This window comes from Lonchura striata, chromosome 2, assembly GCF_050655825.1.
Source record: "Lonchura striata isolate lonStrDom1 chromosome 2, ASM5065582v1, whole genome shotgun sequence".
NCBI lineage: Eukaryota > Metazoa > Chordata > Aves > Passeriformes > Estrildidae > Lonchura > Lonchura striata.
In genome coordinates, this window is record NC_140704.1 from 156,618,219 (window position 1) to 156,645,054 (window position 26,836).

A 26,836-nucleotide genomic window follows, 5' to 3' on the forward strand; every position below is an offset into this window, starting at 1 on the left:
CATTGGGGACATTGGGGACATTGGGGGGACATTGGGGGGACATTGGGGGACATTGGGGGGACATTGGGGGGACATTGGGGACATTGGGGGGACATTGGGGACATTGGGGACATTGGGGACATTGGGGACATTGGGGGGACATTGGGGGGACATTGGGGGGACATTGGGGACACTGGGGGGACATTGGGGACATTGGGGACATTGGGGTGACCCCGGGGTGACCCTGGGGGTGCCGAGGTGTTTCCGGGGGATTTTGGGGCTCCTCCTCAGCTCGGGATTGGCTGAACCCGCCCAGCCCCCCCCGAGGGACCCGGGGGGGGGCAGGGAATGGGGGAATTCCCGGATATTCCTGGAGGGGAATTCCCAACCCCGGATCCCAATTCCCAACCCCGGATCCCAATCCCCGAATTCCCAACCCCGGATCCCAATCCCCGAATTCCCGGATCCCAATTCCGAACCCTGGATCCCAATTCCCGAATTCCCGGATCCCAATCCCCGAATTCCCGGATCCCAATCCCCGAATTCCCAGATCCCAATTCCCAACCCCAGATCCCAATTCCGAACCCCGGATCCCAATTCCCGAATTCCCGGATCCCAATTCCGAACCCCGGATCCCAATTCCCGAATTCCCAGATCCCAATTCCCAACTCTGGATCCCAATTCCCGAATTCCCGGATCCCAATTCCCAACTCCGGATCCCAATTCCCAAATTCCTGGATCCCAATCCCCGAATTCCCGGATCCCAATTCCCGAATTCCCAGATCCCAATCCCCGAATTCCCAGATCCCAATCCCCGAATTCCCGGATCCCAATCCCCGAATTCCCAGATCCCAATTCCCGAATTCCCGGATCCCAATTCCCGGCGCCGGATTTCTCCGTTGCTTCCCAACCCCCCCTTCCCCCCGGGAAGACGGAAAATTCGGGAAGCGGCGGAGCCGAGCTTTTATGGAGATCTGGGCGTGGGCAGCACGTGGAATTTCGGCATTCCCACACGGATCCCGACATTCCCACCCGGATCCCGACATTCCCACATGGAATTTGGGCATTCCCACATGGATCCCAATGTTCCCACGTGGAATTTCGGCATTCCCACACAGATCCCGGCGCTCCAATGCGGAATTTCAGTGTTCCCACACGGATCCCGACATTCCCACATGGGATCCCGGCGCTCCCACGTGGAATTTTGGCATTCCCACACGTGATCCCAGAATTCCCATGTTGGATCCCGACATTCCCACACGGAATTTCGGCATTCCCACATGGGATTCCAGCGAGATCCTCCAGAATTCCAGCAGGATCCCTCCAAAATTTCAGCGGGATCCCCCGAAATTCCAGCGGGATTTCCCAAAATTCCACTGGGCTTTCCCAGAATCTGAGCAGGATCCACCAGAATTCCTGAAGTATCCCCCGGAATTCCAGCAGGATCCCCCAAAATTCCAGTGGGGTCTCCTCAGAATTCCAGCAGGATCTCCTGGAAATCCAGCAGGAGCCCCCCAAAATTCCAGCAGGATCCCCCAAAATTCCATCATGACTCCCTGGAATTCCTGCGGGATCCTCCAAAATTCCAGCAGACTCCCCAGAATTCCGGCAGAATCCTCCAAAAGTCCAGCAGGATTTCCCAAAATTCCAGCAGACTCCCCAGAATTCCGGCAGAATCCTCCAAAATCCCAGCGGATACCCCAAAATTCCAGCGGGATCTCCTCAGAATTCCAGCGGGATCGCCCAGAGCGGAGCAGGGAATAAAAACCGGGAATGCCCAAAGCAGGAATTGGGGGTCCCAATGGATTCCGGGGCTCCCATGGATTTTGGGATCCCACGGGATTTTGGGATCCCACGGGATTTGGGGTCCAGTGGGATTTGGGCAGTGCCAGGTTTTGGGATCCCACGGGATTTTGGGATCCCGTTGGATTTTGGGATCCTGTCTGGATTTTGGGGTCCCATTGGATTTTGGGATCCCGTTGGATTTTGGGATCCTATTGGATTTTGGGATCCTGTCTAGATTTTGGGATCCCGTTGGATTTTGGGATCCCGTTGGATTTTGGGATCTCACTGGATTTTGGGATCCTGTCTGGATTTTGGGATCCTGTTGGATTTTGGGATCCCATTGGATTTTGGGATCCTGTCTGGATTTTGGGATCCCATTGGATTTTGGGATCCTGTCTGGATTTTGGGATCTCACTGGATTTTGGGATCTCACTGGATTTTGGGATCCCGTTGGATTTTGGGATCCCGTTGGATTTTGGGATCCCATTGGATTTTGGGATCCTGTCTGGATTTTGGGATCTCACTGGATTTTGGGATCTCACTGGATTTTGGGATCCCGTTGGATTTTGGGATCCCGTTGGATTTTGGGATCCTGTCTAGATTTTGGGATCTCACTGGATTTTGGGATCTCACTGGATTTTGGGATCCCGTTGGATTTTGGGATCCCGTTGGATTTTGGGATCCTGTGGGATTTTGGGATCCCGTTGGATTTTGGGATCCCGTTGGATTTTGGGATCCCACGGGATTTTGGGATCCCGTTGGATTTTGGGATCTCACTCGATTTTGGGATCCCATTGGATTTTGGGATCCCGTTGGATTTTGGGATCCTGTGGGATTTTGGGATCCCGTGGGGTTCAGGCACTTCCTGGCCTTGGGGTCAGGTGGGATTTCAGGAATTTCGAGATTCCATGGATTTTGGGGTCCTGGGGAATTCCAGGTTTCCCCGGGATTTTGGGATCTGCTGGATTTGGGGATCCTGGGCGTTCCAGGTTTCCCTGGGATTTTGGGGATCCCTGGATTTCGGCCTTGGGATTTGGGAAACGCCTTGGGAGAACAAAAACCGAGGGATCCTCCGGGACCTCCTGGAATGTTCCGGAATTCCCTGGGATCCTCCGGGATCCTCCAGGAATGTTCCGGAATTCCCTGGGATCCTCCGGGATCCTCCGGGACCTCCTGGAATGTTCCGGAATTCCCTGGGATCCTCTGGGATCCTCCGGGACCTCCTGGAATGTTCCGGAATTCCCTGGGATCCTCCGGGGTCCCTCGCGATGCTCTGGGATGCTCCAGGACCTCCTGGAATGTTCCGGAATTCCCTGGGATTCTTTGGGAAGCTCTGGGATTTCTGGGATCCTTGTGATTCTCCGGGATGCTCCGGGATTTCCGGGATCTCCTGCGATTTCCCGGGATGATCCGAGATTCTCCAGGATTCCCTGCGATGGTCCAAGGTTCCCCGGGATCCTCTGGGATTTCCCGGAATTCCCCGGGATTGTTTGGGATCCTCCAGGATGCTCCAGAATGTTCCAGGATTCTCCGGGATTTCCCGGAATTCCCCGGGATTGTTTGGGATCCTCCAGGATGCTCCAGAATGTTCCAGGATCCTCCGGGATTTCCCGGAATTCCTCAGGATGTTCCAGGACCCCCTGGGATTTTCCAGGATTTGGGATCCTCCAGGATTTCCTGGGATACCCCGGGATTATTTGGGATCCTCCAGGATGTTCCAGGATCCTCCGGGATTTCCCGGAATTCCCTGGGATTATTTGGGATCCTCCAGGACGTTCCAGGACCCCCCGGGATTTGGGATCCTCCAGGATGTTCCGGGATCCTCTAGGATTTCCTGGAATTCTCCAGGACGATTTGGGATCCTCCGGGATTTCCCGGGATTCCCCGGGATTCCCCGGGATTTGGGATTCTCCGGGATTTCCCCGGGATGCTCCGAGGGCGGCGGCTCCGGGCTCAGCGCCAAGCAGGACGAGTCACGGGGGGCTCCCGTCCCTCTCCGGGATCCTTTTGGGATTTCTGGGATCCTTTTGGGATTTTTGGGATCCTTTTGGGATTTCTGGGATCCTTTTGGGATTTCTGGGATCCTTTTTGGGATCTGTCCCCGTCCCGATCCCGGATTTAGGACGCGGCCGGGTCCCGGGGCGCGGCGTCCTCGGGATACTCCTCGGGATACTCCTGGGAATACTCCTCGGGATATTCCCGGGAATATTCCTCGGGATACTCCTCGGGATAGTCGTCCCCGTCCGGGAAGCAGGGCCCCTCGCCCAGCTCGAAAAAGATGGGAAGATCCCCGGATCCGACGTCCACGGCGCTGGAATCCACCAGGAACAGCGGCTGCAGCGTGCAGGGCACCAGCTGCTTCCCTGGAAAAACGGGAATTCGGGAATGGGAATGGGAAAAATGGGATTGGGATAATGCACTGCGCAGGGCACCAGCTGCTTCCCTGGAAAAACGGGAATTCGGGAATTTGGGAATGTGGGATTGGGATAATCCACCAGGAACAGCGGCTGCAGCGTGCAGGGCACCAGCAGCTTCCCTGGAAAAACGGGAATTCGGGAATTCGGGAATGTGGGATTGGGAAAATCCACCGGGAACAGCGGCTGCAGCGTGCAGGGCACCAGCTGCTTCCCTGGAAAATCGGGAATTCGGGAATGTGGGATTGGGATAATCCACCGGGAACAGCGGCTGCAGCGTGCAGGGCACCAGCTGCTTCCCTGGAAAATCGGGAATTCGGGAATGTGGGATTGGGATAATCCACCGGGAACAGCGGCTGCAGCGTGCAGGGCACCAGCTGCTTCCCTGGAAAAACGGGAATTCGGGAATGGGAATGGGAAAAATGGGATTGGGATAATGCACTGCGCAGGGCACCAGCTGCTTCCCTGGAAAAACGGGAATTCGGGAATTCAGGAATGTGGGATTGGGAAAAATGGGATTGGGATAATGCACTGAGCAGGGCACCAGCTGCTTCCCTGGAAAAACGGGAATTTGGGAATTCGGGAATGTGGGATTGGGATAATCCACCAGGAACAGCGGCTGCAGCGTGCAGGGCACCAGCTGCTTCCCTGGAAAAACGGGAATTTGGGAATGTGGGATTGGGATAATCCACCAGGAACAGCGGCTGCAGCGTGCAGGGCAGCAGCTGCTTCCCTGGAAAATCGGGAATTCGGGAATGTGGGATTGGGAACGTGGGATGGGGATAATGCACCAGGAACAAATCCAGGAATGTCGGGATGGACAGACGGGAATGTTTGGGATGATCCCAGCTCCAGGCTGGAATTCCAGGAGAGTTTGGGTGGGAAGAGGCTCCCATGCCATGATCCCAATCCCAATCCCAATCCCAATCCCAATCCCAATCCAATCCTAATCCAATCCAATCCCAATCTCAATCCCAATCCCAATCCCAATCCCATCCCAATCCCATCCCAATCCCATCCCAATCCCATCCCAATCCCATCCCAATCCAAATCCCAATCCCAATCCCAATCCCAATCCAAATCCCAATCCCAATCCCAATCCAAATCCCAATCCCAATCCCAATCCCAATCCCAGCCTCATTCCCAACCTGGATCCCAACCCCAATCCCACACAAATACTGGAGTCCCCCCATTCCCAAAAATCCCAAAATTCCTGTGGGAATACTGGAGTCCCCCATTCCCAAAATTCCCATTGGAATACTGGAGTCCCCCATTCCCAAATATCCCAAAAATCCCCAAATTCCCATTGGAATACTGGAGTCTCCCATTCCCAAAAATCCCAAATCCCAAATTCCCATTGGGATAGCAGAGTCCCCCATTCCCAAAAACAAAACCAAAAAAATCCCAAAATTCCCATTCTGGTACCGGAGTCCCCCATTCCCAAGTATCCCAAAATTCCCAAATTCCCAGAATTCCCGCGGGAGTACCGGAGTCCCCCATTCCCAAGTATCCCAAAATTCCCAAATTCCCAGAATTCCCGCGGGAGTACCGGAGTCGCCGGCGCCGGGCTCGGCCTCGGCGGGTTTCTGCTGCTCCTGGTTGGAGAGGAGATCCTGGATCTGCCGGAATTCCGGGAATCATTTCCGCCCATCCCGAACTTTTGGGGCTTTCCGAGGGGTCCCAAACGTTCCCAAAAAATGATCCCGGGGGGGAAAATCCCGGGAATGGGGCGGAGTCGGGACAGATGGGAGCGGTCCCGGAGCAGATCCCGATCCCGATCCCGATCCCGATCCCGATCCCAACCCTGATCCCGATCCTGGTCCCGATTCCAGCCCCAATCCCCATCCCAATCCCATTCCCAATCCTGATCCCAATCCCAATCCCAGCCCTGACCCCAATCCTGATCCTGGTCCCGATCCCAACCCTGATCCCGATCCCAATCCCATTCCCAACCCTGATCCCAATCCTGATCCCAAATCCCAATCCCAGACCCGATCCCGATTCCAGTCCCGATCCTAATCCCAAATCCCATTCCCAACCTTGATCCCAATCCGAACCCTGACCCCCATCCCAATCCCATTCCCAACCCTGATCCCGATCCTGATCCCGATTCCAGCCCCAATCCAAATCCCATTCCCAATCCTGATCCCAATCCCAATCCCAATCCCGACCCTGATCCCATTCCCAATTCCAATCCCATTCCCAACCCTGATCCCAATCCTGATCCCGATCCCATTCCCAACCCTGATCCCGATCCTGATCCCAGTCCCGATTCCAGTCCTGATCCTCATTCCAACTCCAGTCCCAATCCCAGCCCTGACCCCAATCCCAGCTTTGATCCCGATCCCAATCCCAAATCCCAAATCCCAAATCCCAATCCCGATCCCGATCCCGATCCCGATCCCGATCCCAATCCCAAATCCCGATCCTAATCCCAATCCCAATCCCGATCCCAATCCCGATCCCAAATCCCGATCCCAAATCCCGATCCCAATCCCAATCCCGATCCCGATCCCGATCCCAAATCCCGATCCCGATCCCGATCCCAAATCCCGATCCCAATCCCAATCCTGATCCCAATCCCAATCCCAATCCCAAATCCCAATCCCAAATCCCAATCCCAAATCCCAATCCCAAATCCCAATCCCAAATCCCAATCCCAATCCCAAATCCCAATCCCGATCCCAATCCCAATCCCAATCCCAATCCCGATCCCGATCCCAATCCCGATCCCGATCCCAATCCCGATCCCAAATCCCGATCCCGATCCCGATCCCGATCCCAATCCCAAATCCCGATCCCAATCCCAATCCCGATCCCAAATCCCGATCCCGATCCCGATCCCAATCCCGATCCCGATCCCGATCCCGATCCCAAATCCCAATCCCGATCCCAATCCCAATCCCAATCCCGATCCCGATCCCAATCCCGATCCCGATCCCGATCCCAATCCCGATCCCGATCCCGATCCCAAATCCCAATCCCGATCCCAAATCCCAATCCCAATCCCAATCCCGATCCCGATCCCGATCCCAAATCCCAATCCCAATCCCAATCCCGATCCCGATCCCGATCCCAAATCCCAATCCCGATCCCAATCCCAATCCCAATCCCGATCCCGATCCCAATCCCGATCCCGATCCCAAATCCCGATCCCAAATCCCGATCCCAATCCCAATCCCGATCCAAATCCCAATCCCAATCCCAATCCCAATCCCGATCCCAATCCCGATCCCAGATTTCCCCTCTGGGCTCCGGCTCCTCCCGGCCCCAATCCCCCCCCGGTGCCGATCCCGCGGGATCGGGAATTCCCAAACGGCTCCGGGACGAGGGATCCACCCCCATCCCAAATCCCAAAAATCCCAAATCCCAAAAATCCCAAATCCCACCCCAGGAATATCCCAAAAAATCCCTTTTTGGCTTTTCCGTGGAAATTTGGGCCCCAAATCCCAGGATTTCCCCAGGGAATTCTGGAATCTGGGAAAGGGAATTCCAGGGGCTGGGAAATTGGGATTCGGGAAAATTGGGATTTGGGAATTTCAGGGGCTGGAATTCCAGGATTTGGGAATTCCAGGATTTGGGAATTCCAGGGGCTGGGAATTCGGGGATTTAGGGAATTCCAGGGGCGGGAATTCCTGGAATTTGGGGGTTTTTGGGAATTGCAGGGGCGGGAATTCCGGGATTTTGGGAATTCCAGGGACTGGGAAATGGGGATTTGGGAATTGCAGGGGCAGGAATTCCAGGAATTCGGGGATTTTTGGGAATTGCAGGGACTGTAAATCTGGGATTTGGGAATTGCAGGGGCCGGGAATTCCGGGAATCCGGGGATTTTTGGGAATTGCGGGGGGGGGGATTCCGGGGATTCCGGGATTTTTGGGAATTGCAGAGCCGGGAATTCCAGGAATCCGGGGATTTTTGGGAATTGCAGGGGGGGATTCCGGGGATTCCGGGATTTTTGGGAATTGCAGGGGCCGGGAATTCTGGGAATTTCGGGATTTTTGGGAATTCTAGGGACTGGGAAATGGGGATTTGGGAATTGCAGGGGGGGGAATTCCGGGAATTTGGGGATTTTTGGGAATTGCAGGGGGGGGAATTCCGGGAATTTGGGGATTTTTGGGAATTGCAGGGGGGGAATTCCGGGAATTTGGGGATTTTTGGGAATGGGGCTCACGCTGGCCAGGCCGCTGTCCAGGTCCGGCAGCGCCACCTCCGGCACGGCCACGGCCGGGCTGAAGAGCTGCGGAGAGCGGGAACGGCGTCGGAATCCCGGGAATTCCCGGGAAAAACCCACCCCAACCGGGAATTCCCGGGAAAAACCCGCCCCAACCGGGAATTCCCGGGAAAAACCCAACCCAACCGGGAATTCCCGGGAAAAATCCACCCCAACCAGGAATTCCCGGGAAAAACCCAACCCAAACCAGGGAATTCCCGGGAAAAACCCAACCCAACCGGGAATTCCCGGGAAAAATCCACCCCAACCGGGAATTCCCGGGAAAAATCCACCCCAACCGGGAATTCCCGGGAAAAACCCAACCCAACCGGGAATTCCCGGGAAAAATCCACCCCAACCGGGAATTCCCGGGAAAAATCCACCCCAACCAGGAATTCCCGGGAAAAACCCAACCCAAACCAGGGAATTCCTGGGAAAACCCCGCCCCAACCGGGAATTCCTGGGCAAAATCCACCCCAAACCAGGGAATTCCTGGGAAAACCTGCCCCGAGTCTGGGAATGCTGAAATTCCCAGGAAAAACCCAGCCCCAGTTTGGGAATTCCTGGGAAAAACCCAACCCAAACACGGGAATTCCCGGGAAAAATCTGTCCCAAACCAGGAATTCCCAGGAAATTCTGTCCCCATCCTGGGAATTCCCGGGAAAAACCTGACCCAAACATGGGAATTCCCGGGAAAAATCCACCCAAATGTGGGAATTCCCAGGGAAAATCTGCCTTGAGACCGAGAATTCCTGGGAAAAACCTGATCCAAACATGGGAATTCCCGGGGAAAATCTGATCTGAGTCAGGGAGTTCCTGGGAAAAATTCCCAACGTGGGAATTCCCAGAAAAAACCCATCCTGAGCAAGGGAATTCCTGGGAAAATCCGACCCAAATGTGGCAATTCCCGGGAAAAATCTGTCCCAAACTGGGGAATTCCTGGAAAAAACTCCAAACACGGGAATTCCTGGGAAAAATGTGTCCCAAACCAGGGAATTCCCAAAATTCCCGGCTCAGGAAAAGTGGGAATGGGAATGGGGAGAAATGAATGGAATTCCCAAAATTCCCAGCTGGGGAAAAAGCGGGAATGTTGGGAATGTTGGGAATCCTGGGTGGGAATTCTGGGGATTCTGGGTGGGAATTCTGGGAATGTTGGGAATGCTGGGAATCCTGGGTGGGAATGTTGGGGATTCCAGGAATTCCGGGAATGTTGGGAATTTGGGGTGGGAATGTTGGGAATTCTGGCTGGGAATGTTGGGAATTTTGGGGATTCCGGGTGGGAATGTTGTGAATTCCAGGAATTCCGGGAACGTTGGGAATTTGGGGTGGTTGGGAATTCCGGCTGGGAATGTTGGGAATTTTGGGGATTCCGGGTGGGAATGTTGGGGATTCTGGCCAGGAATTTTGAGATTTCTGGGCAGGAATGTTGGGAACGTTGGGAATTCCGGGAATGTTGGGAATTCCGGCCGGGAATGTTGGGAATTCCGGGTGGGAATGTTGTCAATTTTGGGACCATTGGGAACGTTGGGAATTCTGGCCAGGATATTCCGGGAAGGCTGGGGATTCTGGCTGGGAACGTTGGGAATTCCGGGAATTCCGGGAATTCCGGGCTCACGTCGAGCAGGGCGCTGTCCATGCTGAAGCCGTGGGAGCCGAGCAGCGCCTGCAGCTTCTCCAGGCTGGAATCCACCGAGTCCAGGTGCTCGCTCAGCTCCGACCTGGAAAAACGGGAATGAACACCGGGAATAGCGGGAATGAACCCCGGGAATAGCGGGAATGGACACCGGGAATAGCGGGAATAAACACCGGGAATGAACCCCGGGAATAACGGGAATGAACCCCGGGAATAACGGGAATAAACACCGGGAATGGCAGCGGGAACAGCAAGTCCAGGTGCTCGCTCAGCTCCGACCTGGAAAAACGGGAATGAACACCGGGAAAAACGGGAATGAACCCCGGGAATAACGGGAATGGACACCGGGAATAACGGGAATGAACACTGGGAATAACGGGAATGAACACTGGGAATAACGGGAATGAACACCGGGAATAACAGGAACAAACCCCGGGAATAACGGGAATGAACCCCGGGAATAACGGGAATGGACACCGGGAATAACGGGAATGAACACTGGGAATAGCGGGAATGAACACCGGGAATAACGGGAATGGACACCGGGAATGGCAGCGGGAACAGCGAGGCCAGGTGCTCGCTCAGCTCCGACCTGGAAAAACGGGAATGAACACCGGGAATGAACACCGGGAATAACGGGAATGAACACCGGGAATAACGGGAATAAACACCGGGAACAGCGAGTCCAGGTGCTCGCTCAGCTCCGACCTGGAAAAATGGGAATAAAAACCGGGAATGAACCCCGGGAATAGCGGGAATAAACACCGGGAATGAACCCCGGGAATAACGGGAATGAACACCGGGAATAACGGGAATAAACACCGGGAATGGCAGCGGGAACACCGAGTCCAGGTGCTCGCTCAGCTCCGACCTGGAAAAACGGGAATAAACACCGGGAATAACGGGAATGAACCCCGGGAATAACGGGAATGAACCCCGGGAACAGCGAGGCCGGGTGCTCGCTCAGCTCCGACCTGGAAAAACGGGAATAAACACCGGGAATAATGGGAATAAAAACTGGGAATGAACCCCGGGAACAGCGAGGCCGGGTGCTCGCTCAGCTCCGACCTAAAAACTGGGAATAAACACCGGGAATAAAAAGCGGGAATGACGGGAACGAAACTGGGAATGACATCGGGAACATCGGAACCACCGAGTCCAGCTCTGACCTGAGCCATTCCCATCCCCATTCCCGCTTTTCCCGAGCTGGGAATTCCGGGAATTCTGCCCCATTCCCATTCCCAGATTCCCATTCCCATCCCCATTCCTGCTTTCCCCAGCCAGGAATTTTGGGAATTCTGCCCCATTCCCATTCCCAGATTCCCATCCCCATTCCCAGATTCCCATCCCCATTCCCATTCCCGCTTTCCCCAGCCGGGAATGTTGGGAATTCCGGGAATTCCGGAGGGGCTGACCTGTCGAGGCAGGCGAGGCTCCGGCATTTTTCCGGGAATTTTTCGGGGCCGTTCCCGGGCGCGGCTCCGGAGTCGTTTTCCCGCAGGATGGAGTCGATGAAGGTGCCGGGCGACAGCGGCGTCTCGGCGCTCCCGGGATTCCCGGGATTCCCGGAATTCCCGGAATTCCCGGCATTCCCGGGGTTCCGGGGCTCCTCCCCCCGCGGGCTGGGGGCGGGGCTGGCAGGCTCCTCCTTGATCCGGACGGGCGGGCTGCTCCGGCCGGGAAAAATGGGAACGCGGGAATGCGGGAATGAATGGGAATGCGGGAATGTGGGAATAACGGGAATAAATGGGAATGTGGGAATGACGGGAATGTGGGAATGTGGGAATGAATGGGAATAAATGGGAATGTGGGAATGACGGGAATGTGGGAATGTGGGAATGAAGGGAATAACGGGAATGTGGGAATGTGGGAATGACGGGAATGTGGGCATGACGGGAATGTGGGAATGACGGGAATAAATGGGAATGTGGGAATGACGGGAATGTGGGAATGACGGGAATGTGGGAACGAAGGGAATGTGGGAATGACGGGAATGTGGGAATGAAGGGAATGTGGGAATGATGGGAAAAACGGGAATGTGGGAATGAAGGGAATGTGGGAATGACGGGAATGTGGGAATGAAGGGAATGTGGGAATGATGGGAAAAACGGGAATGTGGGAATGTGGGAAAATGGGAATAACGGGAATGTATGAATAACAGGAATGTGGAAAAACGGGAATAACGGGAATAAAGGGAATGTGGGAAAAACGGGAATAACGGGAACGACGGGAATAACGGGAATAAAGGGAATGCGGGAAAAACGGGAATGCGGGAAAGACGGGAATGTGGGAATAAAGGGAAAAAAACGGGAATGTGGGAATAAAGGGAAAAAAACGGGAATGTGGGAATAAAGGGATTAACGGGAATGACAGGAAAAACGGGAATGTGGGAATAAAGGGAATACGGGAATGAGGGAATGATGGGAATGTGGGAATAAAGGGAATAATGGGAAAAATGGGAATTTGGGAAAATGGGAATGATGGGAAGGTGGGAAAAATGGGAATATGGGAATAAACAGGAATAACGGGAATATGGGAAAAATGGGAATGAGGGAAAATGGGAATGTGGGAAAGGCCCATTCCTGGGGAATTTTGGGGAATCCCAGCCCCATTCCCAGGAAATTTTGGGACTCCCATTCCCATTCCCAGGGAATTTCCTGGAATTCCATCCCAAATCCCAGGGAATTTTTGGGAATCCCATCCCATTCCTGGGGAATCCCATCCCACCTGCACCATTCCCAGGGAATTTTCGGGAATCCTGTCCCAATCCCAGGGAATTTTCAGGACTCCCATCCCCATTCCCAGGGAATTTTTGGGAATCCTGTCCCATTCCCAGGGAATTTTCAGGAATCTCGGCCCCATTCCCAGGGAATCCCGTCCCACCTGCCCCATTCCTGGGGGAATTTCCTGGAATTCCATCCCAGGGGATTTCCGGGAACCCCATTCCCATTCCCGGGGAATTTTTGGGAATCCCATCCCCGTTCCTGGGGAATTTCCGGGAATCTCAGCCCCATTCCCAGGGAATTTTTGGGAATCTCAGCCCCGTTTCCAGGGAATTTTCGGGAGTCCTGTCTCACCCACCCCATTCCCAGGGAATTTCCGGGAATTCCGTCCCACCTGCCCCATTCCCAGGGAATTTCCGGGAATCCCGTCCCCATTCCCAGGGAATTTCCGGGAATCCCGTCCCAAATCCCAGGGAATTTTCGGGAATCCCGTCCCAAATCCCAGGGAATTTCTGGGAATCCCGTCCCCATTCCCGGGGAATTTCCTGGAATCCCGTCCCAAATCCCAGGGAATTTCTGGGAATTCCGTCCCACCTGCCCCATTCCCGGGGAATTTCCGGGAATCCCATTCCCATTCCCGGGGAATTTCCGGGAATCCCGTCCCACCTGCCCCATTCCCGGGGAATTTCCTGGAATCCCATTCCCATTCCCAGGGAATTTTTGGGAATCCCGTCCCAAATCCCAGGGAATTTTTGGGAATCCCGTCCCCATTCCCGTGGAATTTCCAGGAATCCCGTCCCCATTCCCGGGGAATTTCCGGGAATTCCGTCCCACCTGTGTCCGGGGGAGGGGGCGGGGCCGGCCGGGGGCAGCTCGGCGATGACGTCATTGGTGACGTCATTGGTGGTGACGTCACGGGCAATGACGTCATTGGTGACGTCGGTGATGACGTCATTGGTGACATCATCGATGCGGCGGGCGGGGCCGGGATCGGCCGGGAGCAGCGCCGGGCCCGGAGCCTGCGGAAAAACACCGGGAATGGCACCGGGAAAAATGGGAATGAACACCGGGAAAAACGGGAATGAACACCGGGAATGGCACCGGGAATGGGAATGAACACCGGGAATGACACCGGGAAAAATGGGAATGAACACTGGGAATGAACACCGGGAAAAACGGGAATGAACACCGGGAATGGGAATGAACACCGGGAATGACACCGGGAAAAACGGGAATAGCACCGGAAAAATGGGAATGGCTCTGGGAATGGCACTGAGAGCTCCCATCCCATTCCCATAAATCCCATTCCCATAAATCCCATTCCCATAAATCCCATTCCCCTAAATCCCATTCCCATAAATCCCATTCCCCTAAATCCCATTCCCATAAATCCCATTCCCCTAAATCCCATTCCCATAAATCCCATTCCCATAAATCCCATTCCCCTAAATCCCATTCCCATAAATCCCATTCCCCTAAATCCCATTCCCATAAATCCCATTCCCATAAATCCCATTCCCCTAAATCCCATTCCCCTAAATCCCATTCCCATAAATCCCATTCCCAATGAATCCCATTCCCAATGAATCCCATTCCCAATGAATCCCATTCCCAATGAATCCAATTCCCATAAATCCCATTCCCATAAATCCCATTTCCATAAATCCTATTCCCATAAATCCCATTCCCATAAATCCCATTTTTTATAAATAAATCCCAATCAATCCCATTATTTTCCCGATCAATCCCATTATTTTCCCCGATCAATCCCGTTATTTTCCGGGATCGATCCCGTTATTTTCCGGGATCCATCCCGTTATTTTCCCAATCAATCCCATTATTTTCCCCAATCAATCCCGTTATTCTCCCCGATCAATCCCGTTATTTTCCCCGATCAATCCCGTTATTTTCCGGGATCAATCCCGTTATTTTCCGGGATCAATCCCATTATTTTCCCCAATCAATCCCGTTATTTTCCCCGATCAATCCCATTATTTTCCCAATCAATCCCATTATTTTCCCAATAAATCCCGTTATTTTCCCCGATCAATCCCGTTATTTTCCCCGATCAATCCGGTTCTTTTCCGGGACAATCCCGTTATTTTCCGGGACAATCCGGTTTTCTGGGAATGCCGCTCACTCCGTAGGGGGAATTCCCGCGGTGCTCCAGGGGGAAGGCGCGGCCGAACTTGGGCCCGGAATGGGCGGAGCCGGCGTCGTTCAGCAGCAGCGGGCTGCAATTCCCAAAAAAAACGGGAATACCCACGGTGAAATTCCCAAAAAAACCCGGGAATACCCACGGTGAAATTCCTAAAAAAAACCGGGAATACCCACGGTGAAATTCCCAAAAAAACGGGAATACCCACGGTGAAATTCCCAAAAAAACCCGGGAATACCCACGGTGAAATTCCCAAAAAAAACCGGGAATACCCGGGCTGCAATTCCCAAAAAAAACGGGAATACCCGGGGTGCAATTCCCAAAAAAAACGGAAATACCCACGGTGAAATTCCCAAAAAATTCCCAAAGAAACCGGGAATACCCACAATGAAATTCCCAAAAAAAACCCGGGAATACCCGGGGTGAAATTCCCAAAAAAAACCGGGAATACCCGGGATGAAATTCCCAAAAAAACCCGGGAGTACCCGAGATTAAATTCCCAAAAAATTCCCAAAAAAACGGGAAAACTCCAGGGCTGAAATTCCCCAAAAAATTTGGGAATTACCCCCTGGGAAATTTGGGAATTATGACGGAAATTTGGGAATGGGCTCTGAAAATTTGGGAATTATCCCTGGAAATTTGGGAATTGCCCCTGGAAATTTGGGAATTATCTCTCGGAAATTTGGGAATTACCCCCTGGGGAATTTGGGAATTTTCCCCGGGAGATTTCCTGGATTGTCCCAGGGAGGAGCGAGCCAGGATTGGGAATGGGAAAATTGGGAAAATTTTGGGAATTCCAGGGGTTTTCCCAGGGATTTTTTAGGATTTTTCCAGGGTGTTTTTAGGATTTTTCCAGGGTTTTTTTTTTTTTTTTTTTTTGGGTTTTTCCAGAGGATTTCCAGAATTTTCCAGAATTTTCCCAAGATTTTTCCAGGGTTTTTTTTTTTGTTTTTCCCGAGATTTTCCCAGGATTTTTCCAGGGTCTTTTTTTGGGTTTTTCAAGAGTTTTTTCAGTATTTTTAGGATTTTTTCAGGGATTTTCCAGGGATTTTCCCAGGATTTTTCCGGGGATTTTCCTCAGGATTTTCCCGTTTTTTTCCCAGGGGTTTTTCCCGAGATTTTTCCAGGATTTTTCCAGGTTTTTTCCAGGATTTTTCCCAGGGGTTTTTCCCGAGATTTTTCCAGGATTTTTCCCAGCAGGGAGGGGGTTGGGAAGGGATTTCTGGAAGGAATTCCCAGAGAATCCCAGGAAAAACGGGAATTCCAGGAATTCCCTTTATCCCAAATTCCCAAATCCCAGCCCGGGGGGATTTTGGGGTCCCGGCTCCGGAATTTTGGAGTTTTTTTGGGAATTTTGGGGATTTCTCTCACATTTTCCTCTTGACGCCCAGGATCCGGTTGGATTGCACCAGGGAGATCAGGAACTGGATCAGCTGCGAGAGAAAACAGGGAAAGGGTCAGGAAAAACGGGAAAAAACGGGAAAAAATGGGAAAAACGGGAAAAATGGGGAAAAATGGGGAAAAAATGGGGAAAAATGGGGAAAAAACGGGAAAAATGGGGAAAAATGGGGAAAAACTCGGGAAAAAATGGGGAAAAAACGGGAAAAATGGGGAAAAAGGGGAAAAAAAAGGAAAAAATGGGAAAAAAACCTGGGAAAATGGGGAAAAACAGGAAAAAAACTGGGGAAAAAATGGGAAAGAATGGAGAAAAATGGAAAAATGGGAAAAAAAGTGGGAAAAAATGGGGGAAAATGGGAAAAAACTGGGAAAAAAAAGCTGGGAAAAATGGGGGAAAAGGGGAAAAAAACCTGGGAAAAATGGGAAAAATACCTGGGGAAAACTGGGAAAATAGGGAAAAAACTGGGGAAAATGGAGGAAAAATGGGGAAAAATGGGAAAAAACTGGGGAAAAAAACCCTGGGAAAAATGGGGTAAAACAGGAAAAAAATGGAGGGAAAATGGGAAAAAATTGGAAAAAATGGGAAAAATTTGGAGAAAAACTGGGGGAAAACGGGAAAAACCTGAGGTAATCGGGAAAAAATGGGGGAAAAGTGGGAAAAAACCTGGGGAAAATGGGAAAAAATTGGGAAAATTGAGAAAAGCAGGGAAAAAACTGGAGAAAACTGGGAAAAAAAAAAGGCAAAAAAACTGGGAAAAATAAAAATGGGAAAAAAAAAAGAAAAAAAATTGGGGAAAACTGGGAAAGAATGGGAAAAAACTGGGAAAAAAGGGGGAAAATTGAGAAAAACAGGGGAAAACATGGGGAAATGGGAAAAACAGAGAAAAATGGGAAAAAAAACTGGGCAAAATGGGAAAAAATGGGATAAAATGGGAAAAATGGGGAAAACTGGAAAAGGGAAAAAATGGGAAAAGAAACCTGGGGAAACTGGTGGAAAATGGGGAAAATATGGCGAAATCTTGGAAAAATGAGGGAAAAAACCTGGGGAAAAATGGGGAAAAAAAGGGAAAAAACTGGTTAAAATTGAGAAAAACAGGGAAAAAACTGGGGAAAACTAGGAAAACTGGGAAAAAAAATGAAAAAATGGTGAAATGGGGAAAGAAAAGGGAAAATTGGGAAAAAAACTGGGGAAAACTGGGAAAAATGGGAAAAACGGGGAAAAAATGGAGAAAACTGGGAAAAATGGAGGAAAATTGGGAAAAACAGGGAAAAAATGGGAAAATAACTGAGGAAAACCGGGAAAAAACCTGGGGAAATGGGGAAAAAGGGAAAAACCTGGGAAAAATTGGGAAAAACTGGGGGGGGAAACTGGGAAAAATGGGAAAAAATTGGGAGAAAATGGAAAAATTGGGAAATCCTTGGAAAACTGGGGGGGGGGAACTGGGAAAAATTGGGGAAAATGGGAAAAATTTGGGGGGGGGAAGGGATTTGGGAAGGGAAAAGTGGGAAAAAACTGGGAAAAATTGGGAATTACCATGGAAATTTGGGAAATACCCCAGAAATTTAGGAATTACCCCCATAAATTTGGGACTTAGCCTGGAAATTTGGGAATTATCCCTGGAAATGTGGGAATTACGCTGGGGAATTTGGGAATTACCGCCGGAAATTTGGGAAGAACCCCTGGGAATTTGGGAATGACCCCCAAAATTTGGGAATGGGGTCTGGAAATTTGGGAATGACCCCCAGAAATTTGGGAATTACACTGGAAATTTGGGAACGGGGTCTGGAAATTTGGGAATTACCCCCAGAAATTTGAGACTTACACCTGAAAATTTGGGAATTACCACAGGAAATTTGGGAATTATCCCCAGAAATTTGGGAATTACCCCCAGAAATTTGGGAATTACCCCCAGAAATTTGGGAATTACACCTGAAAATTTGGGAATTACCACAGGAAATTTGGGAATTACCCCTGGAAATTTGGGAATTATCCCCATAAATTTGGGAATTACTCCTAAAATGTGGGAATTACCCCCGGAAATGTGGGAATGACCCCCGGAAATGTGGGAATTTTGCTGGATGGAAATGTGGGAATTTTGCTGGAAATGTGGGAATTTCGCTGGAAATGTGGGAATTTCGCGGGAAATGTGGGAATTTCGCGGGAAATGTGGGAATTTCGCTGGAAATGTGGGAATTTCGCTGGGAATGTGGGAATTTCGCTGGGAATGTGGGAATTTTGCGGGAAATGTGGGAATTTTGCTGGAAATGTGGGAATTTTGCGGGAATGGGGCGTTACCTTGTTGACGACCTTCTGCTGCTGCGCGTGCTTCTGGCGCAGGGCGGCCACCTCCCGCCACAGAGCCTCGTTCTCCCTGCCGACAGAATTCCAGGGAAAAGCGGGAGAAATTCCGTCAGGAACGGGGGAATGCCATGGGAAACAGGGGGGAAAATTCCATGGAAAACGGGGGAGAAATTCCATGGGAAAATGGGAGAAATTCCATCAGGAACGGGGGAAATTCCATGGGAAACAGGGGGAAAATTCCCGCAGGAACGGGGAAATGCCATGGGAAAACGGGGAAAAATTCCATGGAAAATGGGGGAGAAATTCCGTCAGGAACGGGGAAATTCCATGGGGAAACGGGGGGAAAATTCCGTCAGGAACGGGGGAAATGCCATGGAAAAACAGGGGAAAATGCCAGGGAAAACGGGGAGAAATTCCATCAGGAACGGGGGGAATTCCATGGGAACAGGGGGGGAAATTCCGTCAGGAACGGGGGAGAAATTCCATGGAAAAATGGGGGAAAATTCCGTCATAAACGGGGGGAAATTCCATGGAAAATGGGGAGAAATTCCATGGAAAATGGGGGAGAAATTCCAGGAAAACAGGGGAGAAATTCCATGAGAAACAGGGGAGAAATTCCATGAGAAATGGGGGAGGAATTCCATGGAAAACAGGGAGGAATTCCATGGAAAACAGGGGAGAAATTCCATGAGAAATGGGGGAGGAATTCCATGGAAAACAGGGAGGAATTCCATGGAAAATGGGGAGAAATTCCATGAGAAATGGGGGAGAAATTCCATGGAAAACAGGGAGGAATTCCATGGAAAATGGGGAGGAATTCCATGGAAAATGGGGAGGAATTCCATGGAAAATGGGGGAGAAATTCCATGGAAAACGGGGGAGAAATTCCGGGAAAACAGGGAGAAACTCCATGAAAAATGGGGAGGAATTCCATCAATATCCCCAATTCCTGGATTTATTCCCGGATTTAATCCTGGATTTTATCCCCAATTCCTGGATTTTTTCCCGGATTTTATCCCCAATTCCCGGATTTTTCCCAGGATTTATTCCCGGAATTTTTCCGTAGCATTTCACGGTGAGCAGCCGCGAGTCCAGGCTGTGCTGCCGTTCCCACATCCCATTCCCTGGGGGTTTATTCCCGGATTTTTTCCCGGATTTTATCCCGGATTTTTTCCCAGATTTCATCCCCGATTCCCGGATTAATTCCCGGATTTTTCCCGGATTTTATTCCCGGATTCCCCTCACCGTTTCATGTTGAGCAGCCGGGAGTCCAGGCTGTGCTGCCGTCCCCCATTCCATTCCCCATTCCATTCCCCATTCCCTGGGGGTTTATTCTCGGATTAATTCCCAGATTTTTTCCCGGATTTTCCCGGATTTTTCCCAGATTTTTCCCGGATTTTATTCCGGGATTTCCCTCACCGTTTCATGTTGAGCAGCCGGGAGTCGAGGCTGTGCTGCCGTTCCCCATTCCATCCCCCATTCCCTGGGGGTTTATTCCCAGATTTTATCCTGGATTTTCCCGGATTTTTTCCCGGATTTTCCCAGATTTTCCGGGATTTTTCCCGGATTTATTCCCGGATTTCCCTCACCGTTTCATGGTGAGCAGCCGGGAGTCCAGGCTCTCCTGCCGGCCGCGCATGGCGTGCATGTCGGCCAGGAGCCGCGCCACGCTGTCCTGCCGCAGCCGCGCCTCCTCCGGCCGCAGCGGCGGCACCTGCAACGGGAAAAAACGGGAAAAAAAACGGGAAAAACGGGAATTCCACACCCGAGAAACACGCCACAACTTTGGGGAACTTTTGGAGATTTTTTTCCGATTTTTTTTCCGATTTTTTTCCGATTTTTTCCAATTTTTTCCGATTTTTTTTCTATTTTTTTCCGATTTTTTAATCAAGGTTTTTGGGATTTTTTGAGGGATTTTTTCCCAATTTTTTTGGATTTTTCTCAAACGTTTTCAGGGTTTTTTTTGGATTTTTAGGGATTTTTAGGGATTTTTAAAGAATTGTTGGGGGTTTCTTTGGAATTGTTTTGGGGATATTTTTGGGGGGTTTGGGCTGTCCTGCCGCAGCCGCGCCTCCTCCGGCCGCAGCGGCACCTGGAACGGGAAAAAACGGGAAAATCGGGAAAATCGGGAATTCCACACCCGAGAAACACGCCACAACTTTGGGGAACTTTTGGAGATTTTTTTCCGATTTTTTTTCCGATTTTTTTCCGATTTTTTCCAATTTTTTCCGATTTTTTTTCTATTTTTTTCCGATTTTTTAATCAACGTTTTTGGGATTTTTTGAGGGATTTTTTCCCAATTTTTTGGATTTTTCTCAAACGTTTTCAGGGTTTTTTTTGAGGTGTTTTAGGGATTTTTAGAGAATTGTTGGGGGTTTATTTGGAATTGTTTTGGGGATATTTCTGGGGGGTTTGGGCTGTCCTGCCGCAGCCGCGCCTCCTCCGGCCGCAGCGGCGGCACCAAAAACGGGGAAAAATATTGAAAAATGGGGAAAAATCGGGAAAAACGGAAAATCCGGATCTAGGAAACACTCGGGAATTTTGGGGATTTTTTTTCCAAATTTTTTTTGGATTCTTTCCAATTTTTTTCTGCTTTTTTTTCTGGTTTTCAATCAACGTTTCTGGGATTTTTTGGCCGATTTTTCTCAAACCATTTTTCCCATTTCTGGGGAATTTTTTTGGGGTGTTTTTTGCGAATTTTTTGGGGGGATTTTTTTTTAAGTTTTTTTAACAGAATAATTCTGATTTTTTTTCCGATTTTTGGGGGAATTTTTTTGGGTTTTTTTACAGAATAATTCCGATTTTTTCCAGATTTTTTCGGGGATTTTTTTGCTGAATTTCCCGATTTTTTAGGGATTGTTTTGCCCATTTTCCCCGAGCCGTTTTTCCCAATTTGGGGCATTTTTTGGGGTGATTTTTGGGGATTTTGGGCGCACTGACGCCGGTGACTTTGCGTTTGATGTTCTCCAGGAGCCGCTCCTGGAAGGATTTGTACAAACCCAATTCTGGTGATTTTTTAAGGGAATTTTTGCCCATTTTCCCCGAGCCGTTTTTCCCAATTTCGGGCATTTTTTGGGGTGATTTCCGGGGATTTTGGGCGCACTGACGCTGGTGACTTTGCGTTTGATGTTCTCCAGGAGCCGCTCCTGGAAGGATTTGTACAAACCCAATTCTGGTGATTTTTTAATGGGAATTTTTGCCGGTTTTCCCCGAGCCGTTTTTCCCAATTTGGGGCGTTTTTTGGGGTGATTTTGGGGGATTTTGGGCGCACTGACGCCGGTGACTTTGCGTTTGATGTTCTCCAGGAGCCGCTCCTGGCCGCGCAGGAAGAACGGGTGCTGGAACTCGGTGTCGTCCTTCTCCGGCTTCACCAGCCCGCCCTGCTCCAGGTGCAGAACCTTCCGGAATCCGTCTGGAATGGGGCGAAAAACGGGAAAAATGGGAAAAATGGGAAAAAATGGGAATTATGGGGAAAAAACGGGGAAAAAATGGGGAAAAAAGGGATTTTCAATGGGAAAACGGGATTGTGGCACCAGCCCGCCCTGCTCCAGGTGCAGAACCTTCCGGAATCCGTCTGGAATGGGGCGAAAAACGGGAAAAATGGGAAAAACGCGAAAAAACGGGAATTATGGGGAAAAAACGGGGAAAAAATGGGGAAAAAAGGGATTTTCCATGGGAAAACGGGATTGTGGCAGCAGCCCGCCCTGCTCCAGGTGCAGAACCTTCCGGAATCCGTCTGAAATGGGGCGAAAAACGGGAAAAATGGGAAAAATGGGAATTAGGGGGAAAAAACGGGGAAAAAATGGGAATAAATGGGAATAAAAAGGGAATAAAAAGGGAATAAAAAGGGTAAAAACGGGATTGTGGCACAAGCCCGCCCTGCTCCAGGTGCAGAACCTTCCGGAATCCGTCTGGAATGGGGCGAAAAACGGGAAAAATGGGGAAAAACGGCGAAAAAATGGGGAAAAACGACGAAAAAATGGGGAAAAACAACGAAAAAATGGGGAAAAAAGGGATTTTCCATGGGAAAACGGGATTGTGGCAGCAGCCGCCCTGCTCCAGGTGCAGAACCTTCCGGAATCCGGCTGCAAATGGGGGAAAAATGGGAAAAACGGGAAAAAACGGGAATTTTGGGGAGAAAATGGGAAAAAATTTGGGAATAATGGTGAGAAATCCAGGAACTTCCAGGGGAAAATGGGAAAAAAAATGGGGAAAAATCCTGGGAAAACGGGAAAAAATCCCAGAATTTCCAGGGGAAAATTCCAGGAAACAATGGGAAAAATCCTGGAATTTCCATGGAAAAATGGGAAAAAATGGGGAAAAATCTGGGGAAAATGGGAAAAAAATCCAGGAATAATGGGAAACAATGGGAAGCCGATTCCCAAAGCCCCAAAATCCTTCCGGGAACCCCAAAAATCCCAAAAACATCCCCAAAAATCCCCTGGAAAAGCCCCAGAAGCCCCAAATTTCAGCCCAGAATTCCCGAATTTCCGTGAATTTTTGGGAATTTGGGAATTTTGGGAATTCTCACTCACACATGTTGAGCTGCCTGACGAAGCCGATTCCCAAAGCCCCAAAATCCTTCCGGGAACCCCAAAAATCCCAAAAAAATCCCCAAAATCCCCTGGGAAAGCCCCAGAAGCCCCAAATTTCAGCCCAGAATTCCCGAATTTCTGGGAATTTTTGGGAATTTTGGGAATGTTGGGAATTGCCACTCACACATGTTGAGCTGCCTGACGAAGCCGATTCCCAAAGCCCCAAAATCCTTCCGGGAACCCCAAAAATCCCCAAAAAAATCCCAAAAATGCCCTGGAAAAGCCCCAGAAGCCCCAAATTTCAGCCCAGAATTCCGGAATTTTTGGGAATTTTTGGGAATTTGGGAATGTTGGGAATTGCCACTCACACATGTTGAGCTGCCTGACGAAGCCGATTCCCAAAGCCCCAAAATCCTTCCGGGAACCCCAAAAATCCCCAAAAAAATCCCAAAAATCCCCTGGAAAAGCCCCAGAAGCCCCAAATTTCAGCCCAGAATTCCGGAATTTTCGGGAATTCCTGGGAATTTTGGGAATTGCCACTCACACATGTTGAGCTGCCTGACGAAGCCGATTCCCAAGGCACCAAAATCCTTCCGGGAACCCCAAAAAATCCCCAAAAATGCCCTGGGAAAGCCCCAGAAGCCCCAAATTTCAGCCCAGAATTCCCGAATTTTTGGGAATTTTTGGGAATTTTTGGGAATTTTGGGAATTCTCACTCACACATGTTGAGCTGCCTGACGAAGCCGATTCCCAAAGCCCCAAAATCCTTCCGGGAACCCCAAAAATCCCCAAAAATCCCCAAAAATCCCCTGGGAAAGCCCCAGAAGCCCCAAATTTCAGCCCAGAATTCCGGAATTTTTGGGAATTTTTGGGAATTTGGGAATGTTGGGAATTCTCACTCACACATGTTGAGCTGCCTGACGAAGCCGATTCCCAAAGCCCCAAAATCCTTCCGGGAACCCCAAAAATCCCCAAAAATCCCCAAAAATCCCCTGGGAAAGCCCCAGAAGCCCCAAATTTCAGCCCAGAATTCCGGAATTTTTGGGAATTTTTGGGAATTTGGGAATGTTGGGAATTGCCACTCACACATGTTGAGCTGCCTGACGAAGCTGGCCATGTTGCTGTGCTTGAAGTACTTGGGCAGAACCTCCTTGGAGAACTGGCCCTGGTCAAAGACGTGGAAGCTGCTCCCGCTCTGGAAAAACACGGAAAATCGGGAATTCCTGGGGAAGTTGGAATTGTTGGGATTTTTTAGGGAATTGTGGGGGATTTTGGGGCAATTTTGGGCGGTTTTGGGGACTTTTTTGAGGGGTTTTAAGGGATTTTTTGCATTTTTTTCATATTTTCTGGGGGATTTTTTAAGGTATTTTTTGGGAATTTTTGGGGTTTTTGACATTTTTCGGGAATTTTGGAGGAATTTAAAGGAAATTCTTGGGATTTTTGGGGATTTTGGGGATGTTTGGAAGAACTGGCCCTGGTCAAAGACGTGGAAGTTGCTCCCACTCTGGAAAAACACGGAAAATTGGGAATTTTTGGGGATTTTGGGAATGATGGTGGATTTTTGGGAATTTTTTGGGATAATTTTAGGGAATTTCTGGGGTGTTTTGGGCAATTTTTGGGGATTTTTTGGGGATTTTTTTTTTTAAATTTTGGGGATTTTTTGAGGAACTATTTTTGGAATTTTTGGGAACTATTTGGGATTTTTTTTTTGGGGGGGGAGAATTTTGTGGATTTTTGAGGATTTTTTTGGATTTTTTGAAACTTTTTTTTACATTTTTTGAATTTTGGGATTTTTGGAATTTTGGGGGATTTTTTGGGAATTGTTGGGCAGTTTTTCGGTATTTTTTGGGATGTTTTTGGAATTATTTGGGAATTTTGGGGATTTTTTGGTATTATTTGGATTATTTTTGGGGACTTCTCGGAATTTTTGGGATGTTTGGGAGAACCGGCCCTGGTCAAACATGGAAAATTGGGAATGAAATGGGAATTTTTGGGACTTTTGGGATATTTTTAAGGAATTTCTGGGGGATTTTTGGTAATTTTTGGGAATTTCTTGGGAATTTGGGGGAATTTTTTTAGGAATTTTTAAAGGAATTTTCTGGATTTTTAAATGGGATTTTTTTGTGGGAAAAATGGGATTTTTTTTGCAGGAAAAATGGAATTTTTTTGTGGGAAAAATGGGATTTTCCCTGGGAAAAGCTGGAATTTTACAGGAAAATTGGGTTTTTAGTGGGAATAATGAGATTTTTTCCGGGAAAACCTGGATTTTGTGTGGGAATAATGGGATTTTCCTGGGAAAAGTAGGATTTTTTGTCGGAAAAATGGAATTTTTCCCAGGAAAAGTAGAGTTTTTCCAGGAATAAGGGGATTTTCCTAGAATAACAGGATTTTCCCCAGGAATAATGGGATTTTCCATGGGGAAATGGGATTTTTTGTTGGTAAAGCTGAAATTTTATGGGAAAAATTGGATTTTTTGCAGGAATAACAGGATCTTCCCAAGAATAATGGGATTTTCCCTGGGAAAAGTGGGATTTTTCTTCAAGAAAAATGGAATTTTTTGTGGGAAAAGTGGGATTTTCCAGGAAATAATGGGATTTTTCCCGGAAAAAATGGGAAAATGGGATTTTCCCTGGGGAAAGAGGGATTTTACGCTGGTAAAGCTGGAGTTTTTCAAGGAAAAATTGGATTTTTCGCGGGAATAACGGGATTTTCCCAGGAATAACGGGATTTTCCCTGGGGAAAGTGGGATTTTATGTGGGAAAAGCTGGAATTTTATGGGAAAAATTGGATTTTTCGTGGGAATAACGGGATTTTCCCAGGAATAACTGGATTTTCCCTGGGGAAAGTGGGATTTTATGTGGGAAAAGCTGGAATTTTATGGGAAAAATTGGAATGTTCGCGGGAATAACGGCATTTTTCCGGGGAATAAGAGGATTTTTTGCGGGAATAACGTGATTTTTTGCGGGAATAAGGGGCTTTTCGCGGGAATAACGGAAGTTTTCGTGGGAATAAGGGCCTTTTTCCCAGGAAAAGTGGGATTTTTCGTGGGACAAGTGGGATTTTCCCAGGAATAACGGAATTTTTCGCGGGAATAAGGGCCTTTTTCCCAGGAAAAGTGGGATTTTTCGTGGGACAAGTGGGATTTTCCCGGGAACAACGGGATGTTTCGCGGGAAGATGGGCCCATTCCGCGGGAAAAGCGGGAGTTTTTGGCGGGAAGGGGCGGTTTTCCCGCGGGAAGCGGCCGAGCGGCCCGCGGGCCCGGGCCGGGCCTCGGCGGGCGGCGCTCCCCGGGAGCGGCCCCGGGCGGCCGCGGGCTCTCACCGGGCTCCAGCAGATCAGCGCGTCCGTCTCGGGGTCCTCCACCAGCGTCCACAGCTTGCTCAGGAACGCGGGCACGTTGCTGGGCCCGGGGCCCGCCGCCGCCGCCGCCGCCGCCGCGCCCGGCCCCTCCATGGCCGCGGCGGGGCCGGAAGCGCTGGGGGAGGCCCCGCGGGGAAAGCCCCGGGCGCGGCGGCGCCGTTAAAGAGCGACGGGAGAGCCCCGGGCGGCGGCGGCGGCGGCGGCGGCGCGGGCGGGGGGCGGCATGGCGGCCGCCATCTTGGGGCGGGAGGGAACGGGGCGGGGCGGGGCTTGACGCGAGGACACGCCCCCTCTGACGTAGCCACGCCCATCGCTGTTACTGATAGGGCTTTGGGGC

General features: G+C 50.2%; 1 protein-coding gene across 8 annotated transcripts; it reads right to left on the bottom strand.

Moving 5' to 3' along the window:
• Positions 1–918: 918 nt before the first annotated feature.
• Positions 919–26,643, bottom strand: HSF1 (heat shock transcription factor 1). Of its 8 annotated transcripts, none has more exons than XR_014953186.1 (14): positions 26,461–26,621; positions 24,224–24,332; positions 21,710–22,014; positions 20,192–20,316; positions 18,597–18,672; positions 16,274–16,335; positions 14,885–14,978; positions 13,579–13,763; positions 11,437–11,688; positions 10,004–10,106; positions 8,350–8,415; positions 5,728–5,797; positions 2,935–4,127; positions 919–2,843 (listed from the first exon to the last, which is right to left on the bottom strand). XR_014953186.1 is itself a non-coding variant. In XM_085572762.1 (13 exons), the coding sequence occupies exons 1-13, from the start codon at positions 26,590–26,592 to the stop codon at positions 3,883–3,885; spliced, it is 1,824 nt and encodes a 607-aa protein (XP_085428888.1). In that variant the 5' UTR covers positions 26,593–26,621; the 3' UTR covers positions 919–3,882. The 8 variants fall into 8 exon arrangements, 4 of the variants coding, with proteins under 4 accessions (XP_085428888.1, XP_085428889.1, XP_085428887.1 ...); XR_014953183.1 differs by having other exon boundaries at positions 919–2,360; positions 2,398–4,127; XR_014953185.1 differs by having other exon boundaries at positions 919–1,922; positions 2,198–4,127.
• Positions 26,644–26,836: the final 193 nt, after the last annotated feature.

What these genes read in the sequence shown, in the direction of transcription:
- HSF1 (XM_085572761.1), bottom strand. Translation starts at nt 26,592, where the DNA reads ATGGAGGGGCCGGGCGCGGCGGCGGCGGCGGCGGCGGCGGGCCCCGGG. An exon ending in CGGCTGCTCACCATGAAACG is followed by an intron (nt 18,673 to 20,191) that starts GTGAGGGAAATC and finishes TTCTGTCGGCAG; the next exon opens with GGAGAACGAGGCTCTGTGGC. An exon ending in GCCCCCTCCCCCGGACACAG is followed by an intron (nt 11,689 to 13,578) that starts GTGGGACGGAAT and finishes CGGCCGGAGCAG; the next exon opens with CCCGCCCGTCCGGATCAAGG.